The sequence below is a fragment of the Fundulus heteroclitus genome, chromosome 19 (genome assembly GCF_011125445.2).
Source record: "Fundulus heteroclitus isolate FHET01 chromosome 19, MU-UCD_Fhet_4.1, whole genome shotgun sequence".
Taxonomy (NCBI): domain Eukaryota; kingdom Metazoa; phylum Chordata; class Actinopteri; order Cyprinodontiformes; family Fundulidae; genus Fundulus; species Fundulus heteroclitus.
In genome coordinates this window covers 29,219,095-29,239,070 of record NC_046379.1, presented here as the reverse complement: position 1 = coordinate 29,239,070, position 19,976 = coordinate 29,219,095, and the positions used below count along the sequence as shown (strand labels likewise).

The following is a 19,976-nucleotide window of genomic DNA, read 5'->3' as shown; positions in this document are numbered from 1 at the left end:
TCCCTTTGAGTGGTCATGTGTCTCCATCTAATCCTATCTTCTGCATCTTCTTTTATCACAACAACTACCTTCATGTCCTCTTTAACTCCATCCATAAATCTCGTCTTTGGTCTTCCTCTAAGCCTCCTGCTTGGCAGTTCCAGCCTCAGCATCCTCCTATCCATGTTCTCACCATCCCTTCTCTGTACATGTCCACACCATCTGAGTCCTGCCTCTGTGGCTTTATCTTCAATACGGCTAAGATGAGCTGCCCGTCTGATGTACTCCTTCCTGATCCTATCCATCCTCATCACTCCCAAAGAGAACCTCAACATCTTCATCTCTGCTGCCTCCAGCTCTGCCACCTGTCTCTTCCTCAGTGCCTCTGTCTCTAAACCAGACAACATCACTGGTCTCGCTACTGTCTTCTACACCTTTCCTTTCACTCTCACTGAGACTCTTTTATCCCACAAACACACCTGACACTTTACTTCACCTCTTTTCCACACTCATCCTTTCCAATGCCTTCCTTATTTGATCATTAATCACCCTAACCTGGTGAACATCCTCCCCATCTCTGTCTCCCTACCTGTCTAAATTCGTCTCTCCCTTCTTACTGTCCAACCTATCATACAAGTCACTGTAAGCCCTTGTTTGGTCTTAGCCAGCTGTAGCTTCACGTTATGTTCTCCTGGCAACTATCTGTACTCCTCACAGTGTTCTACTTCTTCCTAACTGATCTGTTTCCCTAAAAACCCACAATCCTGTGCCTCCTCATTCCACCAAGACTTCTTATCAACTTTTATTCCTGAAGACATACCAAGTACTCTCCTATCGGTCTCCCTGATAGCATTAGCTGTAGTTATCGAGTCATCTGGAAGCACCTCATACCCACGCAGAGCCTGTCTCAGCTCCTCACAGGAAGCAACACAACTATCTTCCTTTTTCAGCTTGCACCACTTTGTCCTCTGCTCTGCCCTTGTCCTCTTCATCTTCCTCGTCATAAGTCATTCTACACGCTGCCATCCTGTGCTGTCTGGCAACACTTTCACTTTCCACTACCTTGCAGTCAGTTCCTTCAGGTTACATCATACACACAATATGTAATCCACCTGTGTGCTCATTTCTGCTTTTGTAGGTCAACCTGTGTTCCTGCCTCTTCTTGAAGGAAGTATTGACTACAGCCACTTCAATCCTTTTTGCAACCCACCATCTGTCCTTCCACATTGCTGTTCTGGATAACAAACCTGCTGATGTCTTCCTCATCACCTCTCTTTCCAGATCCATAATGTTCATTGAAATCTGCACCACTCACCACTCTCACATCTCTGGGGATATTCTGCATCACTTCATCTAAGTCACTCCAGACGTTCTTCTTATTCTGTAACTCACATCCTATATGTGGGCCATAAACACTAGCAACATTAAACATCCCACCTTCAATTTCTAGCTTGAGAGTCATCACCCTATCTGACACTCTTTTTACCTCCAATACTGACAAACTCCTTCAAGATGACTCCTGCACCATTTATTTTCCCATCTACACCGTGGTAGAAGAGCTTGAACCTTGCTCTAAAGCTTCCAGCGTTGCTACATTTCCACTCCGTCTCCACAACACACAGTATGTCCACTTTCCTCTTCTACATCATCAGCTAGCAACAGCTAGCTGTAATTTTTCCTGTCTTAGTCCCAACATTTAAAGTTCCTGCTCGCAGTCCTAAACTCTTGCCTTTCCTTGTCTCTCTCCTCTCCTTCTTTGCTGATCAACAGTAGCCCAGTTTTTACTGGCACCCGGTCGGTCACCAGCAACAATGGTCATTGTTAGCCTGGACCTCGACTGACCTGGTATGAACATCATGTTATTGACTGAAATTTTGAACTTTGCAAAAGGTTTTACTCCGAGTGCCCTTCCTGACACTACCCACTGTATTTATCTCTGTATTTATATGGGACCAGAAACAATAAGACGTAGAACACTCTGCCCCTTCGAGGCTGCATTGCTAAGCTCTAATTTAAGGTGCTGAAAAGAGATCTAATGATGTCAAATCTGTTATCATTTCATCTTTCTGTTTGAAATATTTGTAAAACGCATGTTATATAATCACTGCTCTCTCACACAGAAATGTGACTTCACCTCTGTATTTGTTACAAATGTGAAAAATAAATACTTTAATAGAAGTGCCCTCCTGTAATGCTTTGTTCTAAAAGCAAAACAAAGCATTAAAGAAAGGCCTTACAAATGAGACAAAAAGGAAGGTTTTAAGGGTCTGTTTTAAAATGTGATAGGGTCTGTAGAACCCTCAGATGTGGAGGCAGATTGTTCCACAGCCGTGGGGCGGCACAGGAAAAGGCTCGATCTCCCATGGTAACGTGTATAAGGTCAGTGTTGGAAGAATGGAGAGTATGTGAGGCGCAGTAAAAGTTAATAAGGACTTTTAAATAAGATGGAAGGTAAGTAGAGAGATTTTGTAGATGATCTGGCAAGAGATGGGACGCAAATGAAGAGAATGAAGAATGGGGGTAATATGATCATGTTTTAGCAATCTCATCAGGATTCCTGAAAGCGCAATTCTGAACATACTGTAATTTCTGTAGGTTGTTGCCAGGAATCCCAGTGATAAATAAGTGCGTTGCAATAATCAAGTCTGGAGGAGACAAAGGCATGGACGAGCCTTTCTGTATCAGAGAGGGAGGGTAAAATCCAAAGTTTAGCAATATTTGGGAGGTGGAAGAAGGACATTTTGTGCTTAACATGGCTTTTAAATGTGAGCTGTGGATCAAAGACTTCAGATTGGTGACTGTATTTTGAAGGCTGTTGTTACATATTCCTGTGATGTAGTGGTTGTAATTGGTTGGCAGTAGTATATTATCATTGTCAGGACAAACGTTTAAAAAAACAGAGATTGGAAATCATCCAAATATGTCTCAGCCAAAGTATTAATTACTGAAGACAATGGAGAGCAAGATTTACGACTGTAAAACTGGAGAATCAATGGAGGAAAATCTATTCCAGGCATAGCAAGGATTAAAACTTTGGATATTTTTCTCTAAGCTAGCAATGTTAACAAGGACCCACAATGTTTTAACATCACCATTTTGTTTAATAAACGGTCAGCAGAAAAGCCTCAACAGTTTTAAGCAATAATGTGATTAATTCAATTTCAATTCAGTGCATTTAGATATCCAGAAGAAATGCCGTCTCAATATACTTTTTGTTAAGAGTAAAAAACAATAATTTGGTCAAGTTAAGTTTATTTTTCAAATACACTCAAAAGTGTTCTGTCTAAGGAAACCCTGCAGACTGCATCCAGTCACTGACTTGCAACATTCACTCCTCCTAAATGGGCATGTAGCAACAAGCAACTGGTTGGAAGGTCTAACTGTACGTACAGAACCGTGGAACCCTAAGGCCTCGACGTGCTGCAGGTGTCTAATGGTGAAATTTAGAGAGCTCTTTCAGCTTCTTTACAATTCTGCTCACTGTATGATTTAAAAAATAAATATAGGTCCTGTTTCTGCGAGCTGTGAAAAAGTGTTTCCCTCCTTAAACATTACTTTTGTTTCAGCTCATGAAACTAATTTCATTGTCAAAGAAAGATTCTGTGTAAATAAAAAAAACTGTTTTTTTAATGACGGATTAATTTATTAAGGGGAATAAAAGATCTTCTAACCAACCAATCCAGAGCAGCCAACATGTATTGTTGACAAAGGACATTAGGCTTAAGCTCCGCCTTATTTATGCGCTAAACGTCTGTATTGTCAAAACATGTTTTTGAAAGAACGTCCATACAGGGCTCATCCAGGTCACAGTTCCTGTCTGCATGCAAAGTCGCACCCGCCAACAGAACCATGTCTGACCACATGTCTTATCACGCCATAGATACTGACCCACAAACAGAAAAAATAGATAGATAGAAGTTTAATATTAGGACTATGGAAGCAAAGTGATTCTACGTCAAATGACTACTTTACCTGTCTTTGAGCGAGTTAGAGACTTGTGTTTGTGTAATGTGAAGTCTGGCTGATCTTCTTCTGCTTTTTGAAAGTAGCCACCGATGGTCTTCTTCGGTGACGTGGCTGGAGAGCCAGCACTAAGACCTGATATAAAGTTAAGGAAAGGAGGTTAATATCAGCACAACGTTCGGTAAATATTTGTGTCGGGTCATGTCTTAGCATGTTCACCTTACAGAAGCTTTTTATTTGTGCGTGCCTGCTTGTCTGTTTCAAACTACTTGGCAGAGCTTTGTCCTTGTGGTTACCTAACAAACTGGCTGAGGAATGCAGATTCATGTACGCTGGAAACAGAATAGGCTGCTTTGTCAAAACATTAGCAGGTTGTTCGAGGGTATTTTCCTCAACATGTCAGCTGACAATGAATGCTATTGACACAAGATCACATGACCTGCAGTAAATGAAACTGATGCATGCACGAAGTTGATCTTATCCTGAGCCAAATAAAGGTATGGTAGTAGCAGTGTCTTGTCCGGATAGGCTTTGTGCTTGTTAAATATTTGTTTACTTATCCTGTCACAATATATCTGTATTCAATTTTAAAAGTCTCATAGAAGTGGATGTCATCTTAATTAATCCCTTCGTTGTATTTCAGGAAGTGTAAGGTATCCTGTAAGTGTGTGTGTGAATGGTTGTTTGTCCTGTTTGTCTCTCTGTGTTGCCCTGTGACAGACTGGCGACCTGTCCAGGGTGTACCCCGCCTCTCGCCCAGTGAACGCTGGAGATAGACACCAGCACCCCCGCGACCCCATGAGGGAGAAGCGGTTTGGAAAATGGATGGATGGATGGATGTAAGGTATCCTAAAAAGTGTGACCTACTGTCGTTGTTGTTTCAGCATTTACCAGATGTGCTTCCTGGTATCTTGGGGGAATGTCCAAGGGGAATTTCATACCTTATAAATATCACATCATACAGAAAAGAAGATGTCTCTCACATGTTACCCTTCTTTCCAAAACTCTTTTTCCAAAGTGAGTCAAACAAAATTTCATAAATTATTGTATATTTAAATTTTTGCTTTGACTTTTAGCATTATACTCATTTATTTATTAGTTTTGTATTACAAAGAGCCAGATTAGTGGAGTGCAGGACTAATAGTTATACTGTCAGTGATTTACCGGGGCTCTTTGTGATGTTCACACATAAAATCCCAAAGAGATACATTGAATTATGTGGTTTTGCTGTGACAAAATGTAAAATGCTAAAGGGGAGATGTGTAAGTCTTCTTTCTAATAACCAGGTCTGACTATCTTAAAACAATGAAAGTTTTTTCTGTTACTGAATATGGTTAATCAGAACAAACAAGAAGTCATTTGTTTTTAGTCTTTTGGCTTAGCCACACCCAGATTGTGCTGTAGTTCTCCAGGACCTGCATATCAGCTTATTTACAATACAAATATCAGTAAGGCAAGTTTCCCATAGGTACGGTAAGGTAAGGTACGTTTATTTATATAGCCCTTTTCAGTAAGACTTTCAAAGTGCTGTGCACATGGGTTCTGCTGGGTTCTTTTAGAAATGTCTTGTAGGTTAAGAATATCATTATCATTATTAAAATACAATTATCAACATTATTAGCATTATTGGAAATATCAGCATAAACCAAAAGCTGTTTGAGAATTTCTTCGTGTGTAAACGACAGCCCAACAGCTGCAAGGCTAAAGTTTATGACACCTGGTGTGTGGGTTGAAAAGACAGAACCCATTCTTCATTTATATAGCACTCTTACACACAACAACGTGACCAAAATGCTTCACAGGTACAATAAGGCACAAATAGTTTTTAAAGCAAGAGCAATAAAGTCCCTGTGTTGGGACAGAATCCCCCCAGTGTTAGCTCATATTTCCTCTAAGAACTATTCAGTGGGTGAAAAGTTCATTACAATGTCATCCCACCTGTGGTTCTAGGGGAAAAAGGGACCCTTCACTCATGAGCTCTCAATACACCTTACCCTATCATTCAGGCCTTGCTTAAAAGCACAGTATCACAGCAGAGGTTATGGCAGACAGAATGTTACTTACTGGGTGAGATTGGTGGTGGAGACAAGGCCGACTCAGACATATTTTCTGCCTGTGTGCTGGATGTGACCTTTGAATCCTTGATCTTGGGTGAACTCTTGTCTGCAGGCCGCCTAATGCTCTGTCTGAATGTTTGGAGCACTCCCAGAGCCTCTTTCACCACTCCGTTTGCCTGCACCTTTCTGTTGCTCTGGAGGGACACGCTGTCCTCTTCTGGGTTTTCGCTGGACTTATCCATTATCGTCGGTGAGCCGCACAACAGACGACTGTAGGAGAAAATGTCAAACGAAATTTTTAGAATCCACCAAAAAATGAAAAGTCGATCCGCTCTGTGCTTCTCAACTCAGCTGAGTGGAAGAAACAGTGGATGCGCTGCGTTATTAACCCCGATGACCGTGGTTGGCCGTCAGAGACATGCTTTGTTTACAGATAACACAGGATCTCTGAGAGCAAGCTGCAATGTCAAAACAGAAATTAAAAGCTGTGGAGAGACCTTTCCGATTTTTCACCTGTCATCCGCTTAATATTCACTGTTAGTTACTGAAGTTCACATGGATTTCCTACTGAACCATTCTCAGCCAGCTAACAAACCAACAACACCAACCAATAAAAAAGCAAGACAGTAAAACTTTCTTTATTGTTGTGGTTTAGTAATCAACAACAGAGAGTCTGTCAAACTTTAATGAAGTCTGTAAAATTTGGATTAGATATATTTAAATCATTTTCAGTGATACACAAAGAATTTTGCTAATGGCCAGAACCAGCTGATTTTTAAACTTAATTGAAAGAGTTTTTAAAAGCAAATTTAAAGTTGTTTTTCTAGCCTTATTCTTGAAATTCTCTTTTGCATTGTTAAGTTTATTCATATGCTTTTGACATAATTTGCCTATTTTATATTTAGTTGTGAATAAAAATTTATCTCTATATATATTATCTGAAATAAAAGTGATATCATGCTACCTGCACTGCTGAGTAACAGTAATTGCTATTAGGCTCCTCTCCTGTGGAGGCGGACACCCTGTCTACTTTTAAGACTGGGCTTAAAACTTCCCTTTTTGTTAAAACTTTTAGTTAGAGTGGCTTAGGTTACCCTGAGCTACCTCTAGTTATGCTGTTCTCCAATTTTGAGTTATTTGTTGTCATGTCGACTTTTAACTTTATGTTCTCCTCGTCTTTTTTTCTCTTCATAGAAGGTACCACTGGTCTGGTGTTCTGTTTTCTGAGAGCCCTCCTGGGGGCAGAGCATCTGCCATCACCTCTTTAGCATAGAAAGTACTCCTGGATTATTGCTTCTGTGTTCTTTTTGTGTCTCTGCTTTGTCTTCTATTAGGGCTAGTGGGACGTTCACACTTAAGCTGGTTTTGCAGGAGGTTTCTTTCTGTTAAAGGGGAGTTTTCCTCTCCACTGTCACTTCATGCATTCTCAGTATGTGGGATTGCTGCAAAGCCATCGAAAATACAGACAACTGTCCACTGTGGCTCTATGCTTTTTCATTAGAAGTGAATGTTCATTGCAATCTGCTGGGTTTCCTCAGATAGGAAACTTTTTTAACCAATCTGTTTGGATAATTTGATTGAATTGACTTTATAAAGTGCCTTGAGACGACATGTGTCTTGAACTGATGCTAGATAAATATATCAATCCATCCATACATTTTCCTACATGCTTATCCCTGTTGGGGTGCTGGTGCCTTTCTCCAGCTGTCCTATATAAATACAATTTAATTGAATTAAATTAATTGCTCATTCTTACACACATAATGTCACTTCTAAATGCTGATCAGCAGAAAGGGGGCGGCTGTGTCTTTATAGATACGTCCATCCAATAATAAGCTGGCGGATTTTATTGCATCTGTATATTGTCTTTGACAAGAGGGAGGCAACTCTGTAAGGTTTCGTTTTTCTTAAAAGATTTTACTTTGAAGACAGTTACATTTTCAGTTTACTCAGAAAGAAGTAACCCAGAATAGTTTCAGTTATTTTCTAGTCCTTAAAGGAACATCTGACTCAGCTAAAATTGCTTGGCAGGTCAGAGCTTTTAAAAATCATATATAACATACAGAAGATCTGATTGTTGCACCTCTAATAATGATTTTTCACACTACATCCGCTATGTATCATAATAGCTTGTTCCCAGTGTTAGTTTACAGACAGAGTAATTAACAGATTAGAGAAGGATTTTACACTCAAAGCCACAATAACAATACCGTCCAGAGCTATAGAACACAAAATTAACAAAGAGTATTAATTTAGCTGATATAGAGCTACTCTTTTACTCTGACAAAAGCATAAATATAGGTTATGAATATGTCAAATATGCTAAAAATACTATAAAAGTCAGCATACATTTTAAAGTATTGTTAGGTTACTTCAATGGCACCTTAACGTCCTGCTCTGTTAATTGATCAAAAATAAGTCTAAAGAAAAGCATGAGAATTCTTAATCTGAGCTCAAATTCAAGCATAAAAGCAAATCTGTCCAAAGGACAAAGATGAAACAAAGCGTTGCCTTACCTTTGGACAGCAGCTCAGGTAATGTGAAATTTGTTGCTTTCATTTATCTAAAACATGGCTCTTTACTTTCCCTTTCTGAAAGCTTTCAGGCTGGTATTGACTAAAAGGGTTCCGTAGAATAGAAACTATGAGAAACGTTAAGCCAAAGAAAGTGCACAAAGGCAGTGCAGTCAAATCTTTTGTCGGTGGTAATCTGAGCTCAGAGACCCAGCGTTCGCGAGTTAACCATTACACAGGACAATGAGGAAGTGCATATGCAAATTGTTGGAATAGCAGAAACAAAATGCAGCGTAAAAAGTTAAGGGTTTTCCTTTAGAAATAAACGTTTTATTGTCTTACTCCCTCTGCAATGTGACATTAAACCATGGGAATACACATAAAATATTACATTTCAGCTAAATCAATGAATGCAATGCTTTATGAGTAGCAGAGTTATCTCACTGTGTGCCTTAAGTTTATTTTACAACATCCTCTCCTTGCGTTCAGACCTCTCACATGCATAAAGATGAATGCATACAGCGAATAAAACCCTGACATGGAAGAGCAGCAGGATTGTAGTCCAATCCTTTTCACTGTGCGTGCATGTGTCCCCTCACCACTAGATGGCGATGTAGACTACATCTGTTGCAGCCTTGTTAAATTGGTCGTTTAATGGCGGAGCCACTGCTTTTTCCTGAACATTTATGCTTGAGATGAGGTGGAATTAGATTCTGACAGGCAAACAGAAACATACTTGAGGACTTTTAAATGTTAGCCATCAAATGATTAAATTTGAAGCAAATGTAAACTGTGTGTGTTCTTTGAAATAAAGGTAAAATTCTAACATTATTAACTACTTTATTTTGTTTTATTCCAATTTCCTGGAAATAATATTTGAGTAAACCGTTTTCATAGGATGTTTTAGGGATTGGCCGGTTTAAGATTTTCACAGTATGAAAGCTGTGATTAGAAGTAACAGATTTCCTGGTATTAGCACAAGAAGTAGAAAACAATATGTAGGCTATAACATGATCTCATTTGTTTTATTTTAAACAGAAAAGCAATAATTATTCTAGATACCTCCATTATAACATAACCTATTGATTATTGTTGTTCTAACATTTATGGATTATTGTTTGGAGTTTGATGAATAGATTTCAGCAACCAAAAAAAAAAAAAAAATAAAAAAAAAAACTAACACCCATTAGATTTAACAGCAGTTTTCAAGCGTTTAATGAGCAGAATATCATCCATTTTTGTCACCCTGCTCTTACTAAAGCAACACAAGCATAAAAACCGGATCTATGCTGGTTAATGACCAGGGCTATCTGCTCAGGCAGCTAGCTTGCAGTAGGTTAACTGACTGACACGGCCGCTGTAATTTTAAAACACTTACCTTCACAACCATAATCCGTGGTTCTGTGCGTTTCTCCACTTTAATTAAGATTTATTTTCCTTCTGAGCAAGGGAAAGGTTTAATAGCCTTTCAGCCAGCTGAACAGGATTGTAAAGCAACAAGTGGGTACGGGCAGTGACGGTATACGTTAAACAATTCAATTCAATTCAATTCAATTCAATTTATTTATATAGCGCCAAATCATGAAACATGTCATCTCAAGGCACTTTACAAAATCAAGTTCAATCATATTATACAGATTGGGTCAGATTATACAGATTGGTCAAAAATGTCCTATATAAGGAAACCAGTTGATTGCATCAAAGTCCCGACAAGCAGCATTCACTCCTGGGGAACCGTAGAGCCACAGAGAGAGTTGTCTGCATTGTACATGGCTTTGCTGCAATCCCTCATACTGAGCAAGCATGAAGCGACAGTGGGAAGAAAAACTCCCCATTAACGGGAAGGAAAACCTCCGGCAGAACCGGGCTCAGTATGAACGGTTATCTGCCTCAACCGACCGGGGGTTAGAGAAGACAGAGCAGAGACACAACAAGAGAGACAAAAAGCACAGAAGCACACATTGATCCAGGAATCTGTTCTATATTAGATGGTAATAGCGGGTGATCCGTCTTCCCTGGATGATGTCACAGTTAACAGAACGCCAGACCAGGTGTACCTACTATGAAGAAAAAAAGAGAGAACAAAAAGTTAAAAGCTGAAATGACGACAGTGATTTCAATGTAATGCAATGCAAAACTGGAGAACAGTAGAAATCAGTAGAGTGAGAAAAATAGGCCCTGATGTCCTCCAGCAGCCTAAGCCTATAGCAGCACAACTATAGAGATAGCTCAGGGTAACATGAGCCACTCTAACTATAAGCTTTGTCAAAAAGGAAAGTTTTAACATTAGTCTTAAAAATAGATAGGGTGTCTGCCTCACGGACCAAAACTGGGAGTTGGTTCCACAGGAGAGGAGCCTGATAGCTAAAGGATCTGCCTCCCATTCTACTTTTAGAGACTCTAGGAACCACCAGCAGGCCTGCAGTCTGAGAGCGAAGTGCTCTGTTAGGAACATACGGTGTGACAGAATCTTAGCTCTAATGTCTACTTGACTGAGAAGTCTGATAGATGTTTATTTCATTATCTGTACACACTCAGCAGGATCCACCATGTGTTGTTGTGGATGCCACCAATTTGTTTCTGCCTGTGTGCATTGAAACAGACAGTAAGGGCACATCAATGTCATCAGACCCATTACATTTTTATTTGTCTTTCATCAAACAACCTGTATCGGTAATGTTTGGTCAGCAGCCCAATCAGAACACGGGGCTCCGCAGTGCTTCTGATCAATAAACAGTTGGCTCCTGTAACACACATTAAAACAGCATGCTGAGGTGTGCCAAGACCCAAGAGGTTACTGGACTCCATCCTTGGACAGTTTTAGAAGACAAGTTAAATGCTTCTGCATACAACCGGTTTTGAAAGACAGTCCATCAGAGAACAAATGTCAGCTTCTTAAAAAGAAGTAGATCAGGTATGATTTAAAGTTTCGGAAATAAGTGACCTAATTAATCCCATTCGCTTTTAGAATGGTAATACTTCATTCGCCTCACTGACCTAATTTCTGATGTATAGCAGAAAATTACCTCTTAAAAACAATAAAGTAAAGAGTGACTATGCTCTCAGCTATTTAAAAGCATCGAAAACACCATAAAAATATTGCCGTAAATGACATTTTTCCATTTGTTTTTGACATAGCTGATGAATAAGTTGGTGTACTTCAGAGGCCATTTAATCAGGTCATTCTCAGTCTTAATCTTTGAAAGATGAAAATGATGAGATAAGATCATATTATCCCATTTAAAAGTGTAAACCCCACATGGTTTAATCCATGTTTTGCTCAGCAAGCGACAATTTTCTTTACATTTGAGACTCCTGGTCTGGAACCATCACAGGGCAGAGGAATTAGGTGGATAGGAAGAACCATGATGACACACCAACTCCTACTTGCATTTTGAGTAAATAATCATCGGCCTCACGCTAAATAAAATTCCAAATGTGAATATGATGACCGTTATGAAGTTCATAAAATAGTTTTATTTTTTATTTATTTTATTTAGTTTTGATTTGTTTTTTTTGTTTCTCTTGTTGTGTCTCTGCTCTGTCTTCTGTAACCCCAGTCGGTCGAGGCAGATGACCGTTCATACTGAGCCCGGTTCTGCCGGAGGTTTTTTTCCCCGTTAATGGGTGGTTTTTCTTCCCACTGTCGCTTCATGCTTGCTCAGTATGAGGGATTGCAGCAAAGCCATGTACAATGCAGATGACTCTTCCTGTGGCTCTACGGTTCCCCAGGAGTGAATGCTGCTTGTCGGGACTTTGATGCAATCAACTGGTTTCCTTATATAGGACATTTTTGACCAATCTGTATAATCTGACCCAATCTGTATAATATGATTGAACTTGACTTTGTAAAGTGCCTTGAGATGACATGTTTCATGATTTGGCGCTATATAAATAAAATTGAATTGAATTGAATTGAATAAAATAGCGTTTTCACAACCTGTTTATGTGATTGGAATTGTTTTAGGCTAGCAGCATCCCACTTTAGCCTTGGTCTCTCCTGGCCTACCTGGTACATAACTAATCTGGATTTACAGTAAGTGGAGACGTAAAGAGAGTTACATAGCACAGGCAAGATGTTAGCTGCATTTAGGCAGGTAGATATTAGGTACCTTTCAGTAGAGCCTGACTTTCAAACCCTGAATTATATCTCGTAAAAAAAATTTTGTTTTGCCCGTCCATCAACGTCTTTGCAGTGATATACTCCTATACATCTGTCACACTTAAATGGCCACATCTAAAATTCAACATCCTTTTTCTTTTATTTCTCTAGTTAATTAGTCAAAACAGAATCTTCAAAAAACAACATGACAAAAAAAAACTTGCATGCAAAAAAAACCCACATTAATTTTCATGATTTAATTGAACCATTTCACCCTACGTAGGTAAAATGCCTTGTCCATGTTAATAGAAAAAAAAGAGTCAAACATGTAACTTCAAACATATCCTGCTCAAAATGCCAGAGTTGGACCAGAACTTCAAGTAGATTTTATGTTCTCACGTATTGGGAGAACTGAGTGTCTGGGATAATTTATTCGTGTGATTATATCATTGTTTTCCACCATTATTGTGGATTGTAAAGTATAACAGGCTTTCCAGGGTTTTCTGTTTTCTGTAATCGTTAAGCAGCTGCTTAACTCAGCATCCGCTCTGCCTCATAATGATTGCTTTTGAGAGTCAGTATTAGCATAATAAATGGAGAGGTGTGCTGAGAATGGTGTGTTACTGTTCACACAGATGTTTCTGAGCAAAGACCACCTTCACAAACACCTATGAAACCTTGGAAATGTAGTGTATTCTAAGGGCTAATAGTATTTTTTGGCAGTGTTTTATTTTGTAGTTCAAAGATCTTAGCTGAAGGTTTAAGGATCTAATTATGTATGAGATTTGCATTAATTTTTCTACTTTTACATGGCTAAGTAACTAATCATCTCACACATACATGATTTGTGTCAAATTATAACTAAAGCATAATTGTGTTAAAGTGCTTTTAGGTGTCATGTAAATTTGGAGAAATAAGCTCACGGGTGTTTCAGAAAGCAACTATGATACATGTATTAAATTACTGAGGCACAGACTGAACAGTCTATTTAATCATAAAGCATTTTAACAATTTATCCCGTTGCAACCTTAGTTTTTTTTTAATGGTATATATTGGGCCAACACAAAGTACTGCATAATGCATAAAGTAGAGTTTAAACACTGCATGCAGTTCACACAAGACTATTATTCATTGATGATGTCAGGTTCGATAGATTCTACACATTTCAAAATAAATTAACTAATAAAACAAGTGTAAGGATATTGCATTTAATAGAATGTGGACGTTTTTAGTTTTCTGCCACACGATGATGAATATTTTGATTCAATTTGTTCTTTCTACTAATTCCTCCTAAAAAGCTGCCAAATGTAGTGAAAAGTTTCCCATCCATTGGGTGCAGTTTTGCCTGCTGCACCCTGAGCATTTCCTGGCTCCTTCCTCCTCCGGTGTAGCCCTGATTCCACTCTGCTAGATCATCTCCACCTGCCGTCTCAATCAGCATGGACTCAGCTCACTTGTCAACTCTCCTTTATAAGCCTCCCTCAGTCTTCTCTTCACCGCTGGATCGTCATCAGTCTCCATTCACACCACGTCTGTTAGCCAGGAACGCTCTCCGCTGCGCTGCTCAATCAACTGCAGCCCCTGCGTCCAAAGAACTCTCTTGCTGCACCTCAGGTTCTACAGCAGCCCCTGCACCTTCAAGAACTCTCCCCAAGACCCAGCTCGGCTTCCTGTCCTACGCTCTCCTGCCAGCCTTGGGTTTCGTCCCAAGGCTCACCCAGGGTCCTCCAGCTTCCTCCCGTCAGCCTGCTCCTCCACTCATCTCCCATCAGCTCCAGTTCGGTAACAGACTTTGGTTTTCTACCCCACAATCCATCTTCCTTAAATAAAACTCTCAAACAAGCTCTGTGTGTATGCTTCTGTTCGGGTTCATCAAGACAAATTATGACACCCATAAGCTATTTTTTTTTTCCAGCTCAATGTGTCCTGTTCTTGGTGTGTGGAGCTGAGTGTCTGTATGTGGCTGAGTGAGCTCTCTTCTTCCTGAGGATCTCTGCCGGAGGGCGTGGCTACCTGACAGATGGCACACCTATGTGCTGTTAACCATCTCCTGCAGCATTTAAAGGAGCTGCCTTGTGGCTCAAATCGGTTCAACAGCTTGCCAATCACAACAATCTAATATGCCGTTTTTAAACTGTGTGATGCCGAAGTGCATTTTTACTTACGCGGGAGAGATGTGACGTATTCTGTTCTGTTTCTGGTCCGCTTCTCCTATTGGCTTCCACGTTAGCAGGCTGCTGATCTTTTGCCAGGATAAATACCAAATGCTGTGCTCTGTTTTGGGAACCCTGGGAAATCTCATAAGATTGGCTGAGGAATGAGGAAAAAAAACCCGCCTACACTCTGAAACTAAGTAGTTCCAGACCGTGCCTCTAGGTGTGAAAGGAGAAAAACATGACTAAGACATTATTGATGGAGAGGACTAATCATTTATAGGGAATGTTACCTCCATCCCAGGTGACAGATGAAAATAATTTAGGTTGATTTTACAGTAAATATCATACGTTGCTCATTTAAAGGGAGCGACTGGCAACCATTCTTCACCTGATGGTCCCACATTGTTGGTAAAGTCAAGCCCAAAGCTCCTGAACTTTTCTTCAACCCCGTGTTTTCTGAGATTTTGAGTCTGTTTTCACTCACCTCTTCTCCAGCGGATCCCTGCGTTGTTTTGGCCCTAGGTCTAAAGTTGCGTTCACACCAAATGTGATTTTTGACGGCAAAGTCACCGCATTTGTTCTCTCGCCTGACATATCGCCAGAAACTTGCAAATCGGGCGGCAAGCCATAAATACAGTAGTACAATGGCGCTATCTAGTCATGCTTTCATGTAACTGCCACTCCACTCTTCTCACTCACTCTTCTCCAGCCATGATCCTTTCTGTACTTGTCTCAGCAGTAATAATTGGTTGAGTCGTACAACTGAGATCGACCACAGACCGCCACTATCGGCGTGTCTTCCATGTTGAATGAAAACAGATTAATCTCCGCTGCAGTCCCTCACCCTTACCACAGCCACATCCACATCCACAGTCAGTTCCTGATTTGTTGTTGTGATGTGACAAAACACAAAAGCTGACTGTCGCTTTGAATCCATTGCAGGTGTTGCATCGCTGGGCCTTTGCTGTAATTGCCAAAACTGCGGCTGTCGCTAGAAACACGTCTGTCGCATTTCTTTGTGTCACATCGCTCCTGTGTTGCACCTGTACATAGGTATCACATCTGAATCAGTCGCTCAGGGTTTGATCTCTTAAGATGCGTTCACACAGAACATTTGCATTCAGTGTGAACGCAACTTAAGAAATCAAGATGTGTTCTGGATTCTCCTTGTGATACCATATCGTACCATTTTATTTCTTCAGCACTTTAAAAACAAGATAGAAGCTGACCAAAAAGCTGCACAAAAAAACAAAAAACAAAAACATAAAACAATATGTACATAAAGAACACTATAATGTAAATGTAATGTAAAAAAGAAAGAAAGCAAAACAAGAACAATTGAAACAGATAAAAAAACTCACCCTGGGTTAAAGGCCCAAGAGAAAAATTGGGTTTTCAGACAGGTTTTAAAAACATCAAGAGATGGAGCCTGCCTGGCCACCAGAGAAAGTTCATTCCACAACTTAGGAGCCAGAACAGCAAAAGCTCTGCCTCCTCTGGATTTAAAAAAGACTTTGGGACAGATAAAAGCATCTGGTCTGCTGATTTAAGAACACACAGAGGTATGTAGGGGTGGAGCAGTTCAGATAAACAGGAAGGCCCCATCTCATTTTGGTACTTAAAAGCAAATTAAATAATTTTAAAATGGATTTAAAACTTAACAAAGAGCCAGTGTAGGGATGCTAAAACTGAAGTTATGTGCTCATGTTTATTTTTTGCCAGTTAAAAATTTGTGCTGCTGCATTCTGTACCAGGTGTAGCTGTGAAAGAGTGACCTGGCTGACAGCAATTAAAAGATAATTACAGTAGTCCAGGCGTGAGATGATAAAAGTATGGACCACAATTTCAAGATTGCTTCTTGACAAGAGGGGCTTAATCTTTGACAGCCGCCTCAGCTGAAAAAAGGAGGACTTGATCACATAATTTACATCTGCATCAAGTTTGAGGCTAGGGTCAATTTTTACTCCTAAATTAGAGACTGTCATGAATAGGGATAGATGAACTCGAACTCAGCCACACACAGAGCTTCGATTAAGAGTTTTATTGAAGGTTGATAGATAGTGGAGGATGAAAACCAACAGTCTGTACCGGGCTGGAGCAGGTGGACAGGAGAGAACTGGAGGACTGCGGTTGCTGCGCTGTGGAGGCAGGAAGCCTTCAGAGAAGGCAGGAGAGCGCTGGGGTTGGGAATGAGCCAGCAGGGAGAGTCACAGGCAGGCAGACGTAGTGAGCACAGACAGGCAGACGTGGGAATCACTGGCAGGCAGATGTGGGAAGCACAGGCAGGACGAGGTTTGAGTAAAGCAGACTTGAGGTGGAGGAAGGCGGTGAGGGACGAAGGCGGTGAGGGACGAAGGCGGTGAGGGACGAAGGCTGGTGCATGTGGGGAGGCAGCAGGAAGGAGAGTGACGAGAGGAACTTGAGAGTGGTTGTGAGCTGAGGATCCGGCGGGGAAGAGCTGACCGAGGTGAGCTTAAGTAGGAGTGTTGAAAGGTGAAATCAGTCCGGCTTAATTGGCAACGGCAGGTGGCAGGAGTCGGTGGTGGAATGAGGAACTGGGCTGGATGAATGGTGGAAGGATCTGGAACTGTCCAGAGTGAGACAGGAACAAACTGAACCATGACAGAGACACTGGATTTTTCATATGGGCCAAAGAGGAAAGATCCAAAGAAGGAACTTATTTGGACTGCAGGATTTAAAAAGCGTGACCTCTGTTATTTCTTCATTAAAACTGAGGAAATTCAGAGCCAACCATCTCCTAATGTCATCTACATAATCAAGTAGAGGTTGAACTGAACCATTATGTTTTAGAGGAAAATAGACTTGGCAGTCATCATACATATGAAATGGCATACAATGCTTTATAAAAATAAGTAAATAGAGAGCGAACAGGAGAGGACCAAGAATGGAACCTCAGGGGAGTGCAGCTGAAGCAAAGGTAAAATACTCCAACATTACACAGAGGCTACTGTCGGTGAGGTAGGACCTACGCTTAAGTTACTACTTTTCTGAAGTAAACAGTTTTTCAAAAGGAAATAACCCACAAATTTCTGTTAAACTGGAAACTTTGATAGATAAGTCAAGATGCTGCATGTCGCACGGGACAGGGAGACAAGCCACTCCTGTACCAGAATATGTCCTTCTAATCTAGTGTAATTCTTTGACACAGCTGTTGTTTCTTTTTAAGTGCATTTCACCGTATTGCAATACAGTTTGAAAATGGTCTACAATTATTATGATATTTGAATGAATAAACTTTGTGGACCAGTAAGCAGCACATCAATAAGTTATTTTAATGTTTTTAGTTTGTCTCATGGTAAATTTCTCCAAAATCTGATAAAGACAGGAAAATGAGAGAAAAAAATATTATTGACTGTCCCTAAAACGGACAGTCAATAATTTAATGGTGCACAGTCTTTATATGTGCCACAATTTTCCACACTTATTCTGTAAACAATATTATCTACTGCAATCATGAGCCAGTTCAATTCAGTTAAAAAAAAAACATTTATCCAGATTTTTCTATATAATTAACCTGTTCATGACAACTGTCATGTTCCTAAGAAACTGTACGAGGGAAAGCTTTAAAAAATGTTCATACATGTTTTTACACTTTCAACTAATTCTTGCGGGATATCCAGTGGATACAATGTGCCTTTGATTTTTAACTTATTGAGAGTTTTAGACTAAAACCTGTCATGATTTGTCTTTGGATGAAGATGGACACAGCACACACACACACACACACACACAGAGCTGATCTTGACAGTTTATTGCAACAGAGGATGATGGACGATGAGAACCAGAACCAGTTACCGGACGGGAGTTGAAGGGTGCAGGAGCTGGCTGACAGGAACGGAGCGGAGATGATAGTCAGGATTCGGAGGAGCTGGGCTGCTGCAGAACCGAGAGTGAAGACTAGAGAACATGAAGACGGAGCAAGACGTGAGTACTGGAACGGACAGGCGTGATGTAGGATTGACTGAATACGAGCCGGCGACAAGGAACAAACTAGGGAACAAACTAGGTTTTATAGCCAGGTGAGCAGGTGGAGCCAGTCCATGGTTAATTGCAGCCTGACAGGTGTGCCTAATCAGGGCTGCACTGGAGGAGAAGGAGCCAGGAAATGCTCAGAGTGCAGTCAGCAAGGGATGCATCATGACAAAACCAAAGCAGTCTTTCCCTCAAGAATAACAGCTTATGTCATCATCAATACATTTCAAACCTACTTCTGAATGAACACTGCCTACAGAGAAGCATGGCAGTAGAGCAGGGGTCGGGAACCTTTTTGACTCAGAGAGCCATGAAAGCAAAAAATCTGGAAATTCATTTCAGTGAGAGCCAATAGGGTAGTTCACATGTGACGTCACGCGTCACGATGTCCGCGCTACTTCCGGGTCCCGCTTGTAGGCAAACACAGGACTGTTCTCGCATTCTATCATTACAAAACGGGTGAATTAGAGCGTGCTTTTAGTTAGTTTATTTTCGAAATGTAAACAGTGCCTACGACTTGTTGTGCTCCCGGTTGCACACAGAGGCATTCCAATTCGTTGGATGTACGTTTCTTTCGTTTACCGAAGGACAAAGAAAGACAAAAGAAATGGATATTTTCAATGAAGAAGGACCCAGGCACACGATCCCAGTCGACTGGGGGAGACATCACACCCCGACAGAATGTGCAGTCTACACTTCATCTCCGGTAAATACAACTTAATTTTGCACTGGTCATTGTTCTACTGAAATAGCGGCGGAGGGGAGTTGGCGATCGCTAGACGGGGCCGGGAGAAGCAGAGCCGCAGACTGCAGCAGCCTGCGGCTCTGCTTCTCCCGGCGGCTGCATTACGCCCTGGTTTACGCGCGCTAGTACTTCTGTGTTTCCGCTGCAACGTTGCCGACACCTTCACCCATTTTAATAAGACAAAAACACCTAAATAATCATTTGTGAACAATTTTTTTTAACCTACCGGGCGGGTCTTCCTCTCTGCTGAGGCTGAGGAGCGGTCTGTGTCCGTGAACATCCATCCATTTTCTGACCCGCTTAATCCCTCATGGGGTTGCGGGGGTTTCTAGTGCCTATGTCGCGATATCAACCATCAACTTACTCTTAAAACGATCTTGTGATACGTTATCTAAAGAAGAAAAATACGTCGAGAACTTGTCGTTTCCTTTGTTTGCGCCCGCCTTCTGTTTTCCAGTCCGGCGCGCA

The 19,976-nt window shown here is 40.7% G+C and overlaps 1 protein-coding gene across 2 annotated transcripts in view; it reads right to left on the bottom strand.

Annotated features, from left to right (window-relative positions):
- The window catches only part of exoc3l4 (exocyst complex component 3-like 4), a 52,332-nt gene extending 43,607 nt beyond the window's left edge, over window positions 1-8,725 (bottom strand). Inside the window, exons 1-3 of one of the 2 annotated variants that reach the window (XM_012875977.3) lie at window positions 8,516-8,725; window positions 6,007-6,269; window positions 3,952-4,077 (exon numbers count right to left, since the gene is read on the bottom strand). In XM_012875977.3, the coding sequence (XP_012731431.2) occupies window positions 3,952-4,077; window positions 6,007-6,241 (361 nt within the window). In that variant the 5' untranslated portion in view covers window positions 6,242-6,269; window positions 8,516-8,725. Of the gene's footprint in view, window positions 1-3,951; window positions 4,078-6,006; window positions 6,270-8,515 lie in introns of those variants that run through there. The other variant, XM_036150521.1, reaches the window with a different exon arrangement.
- Between the last annotated feature and the right edge of the window lie 11,251 nt (window positions 8,726-19,976).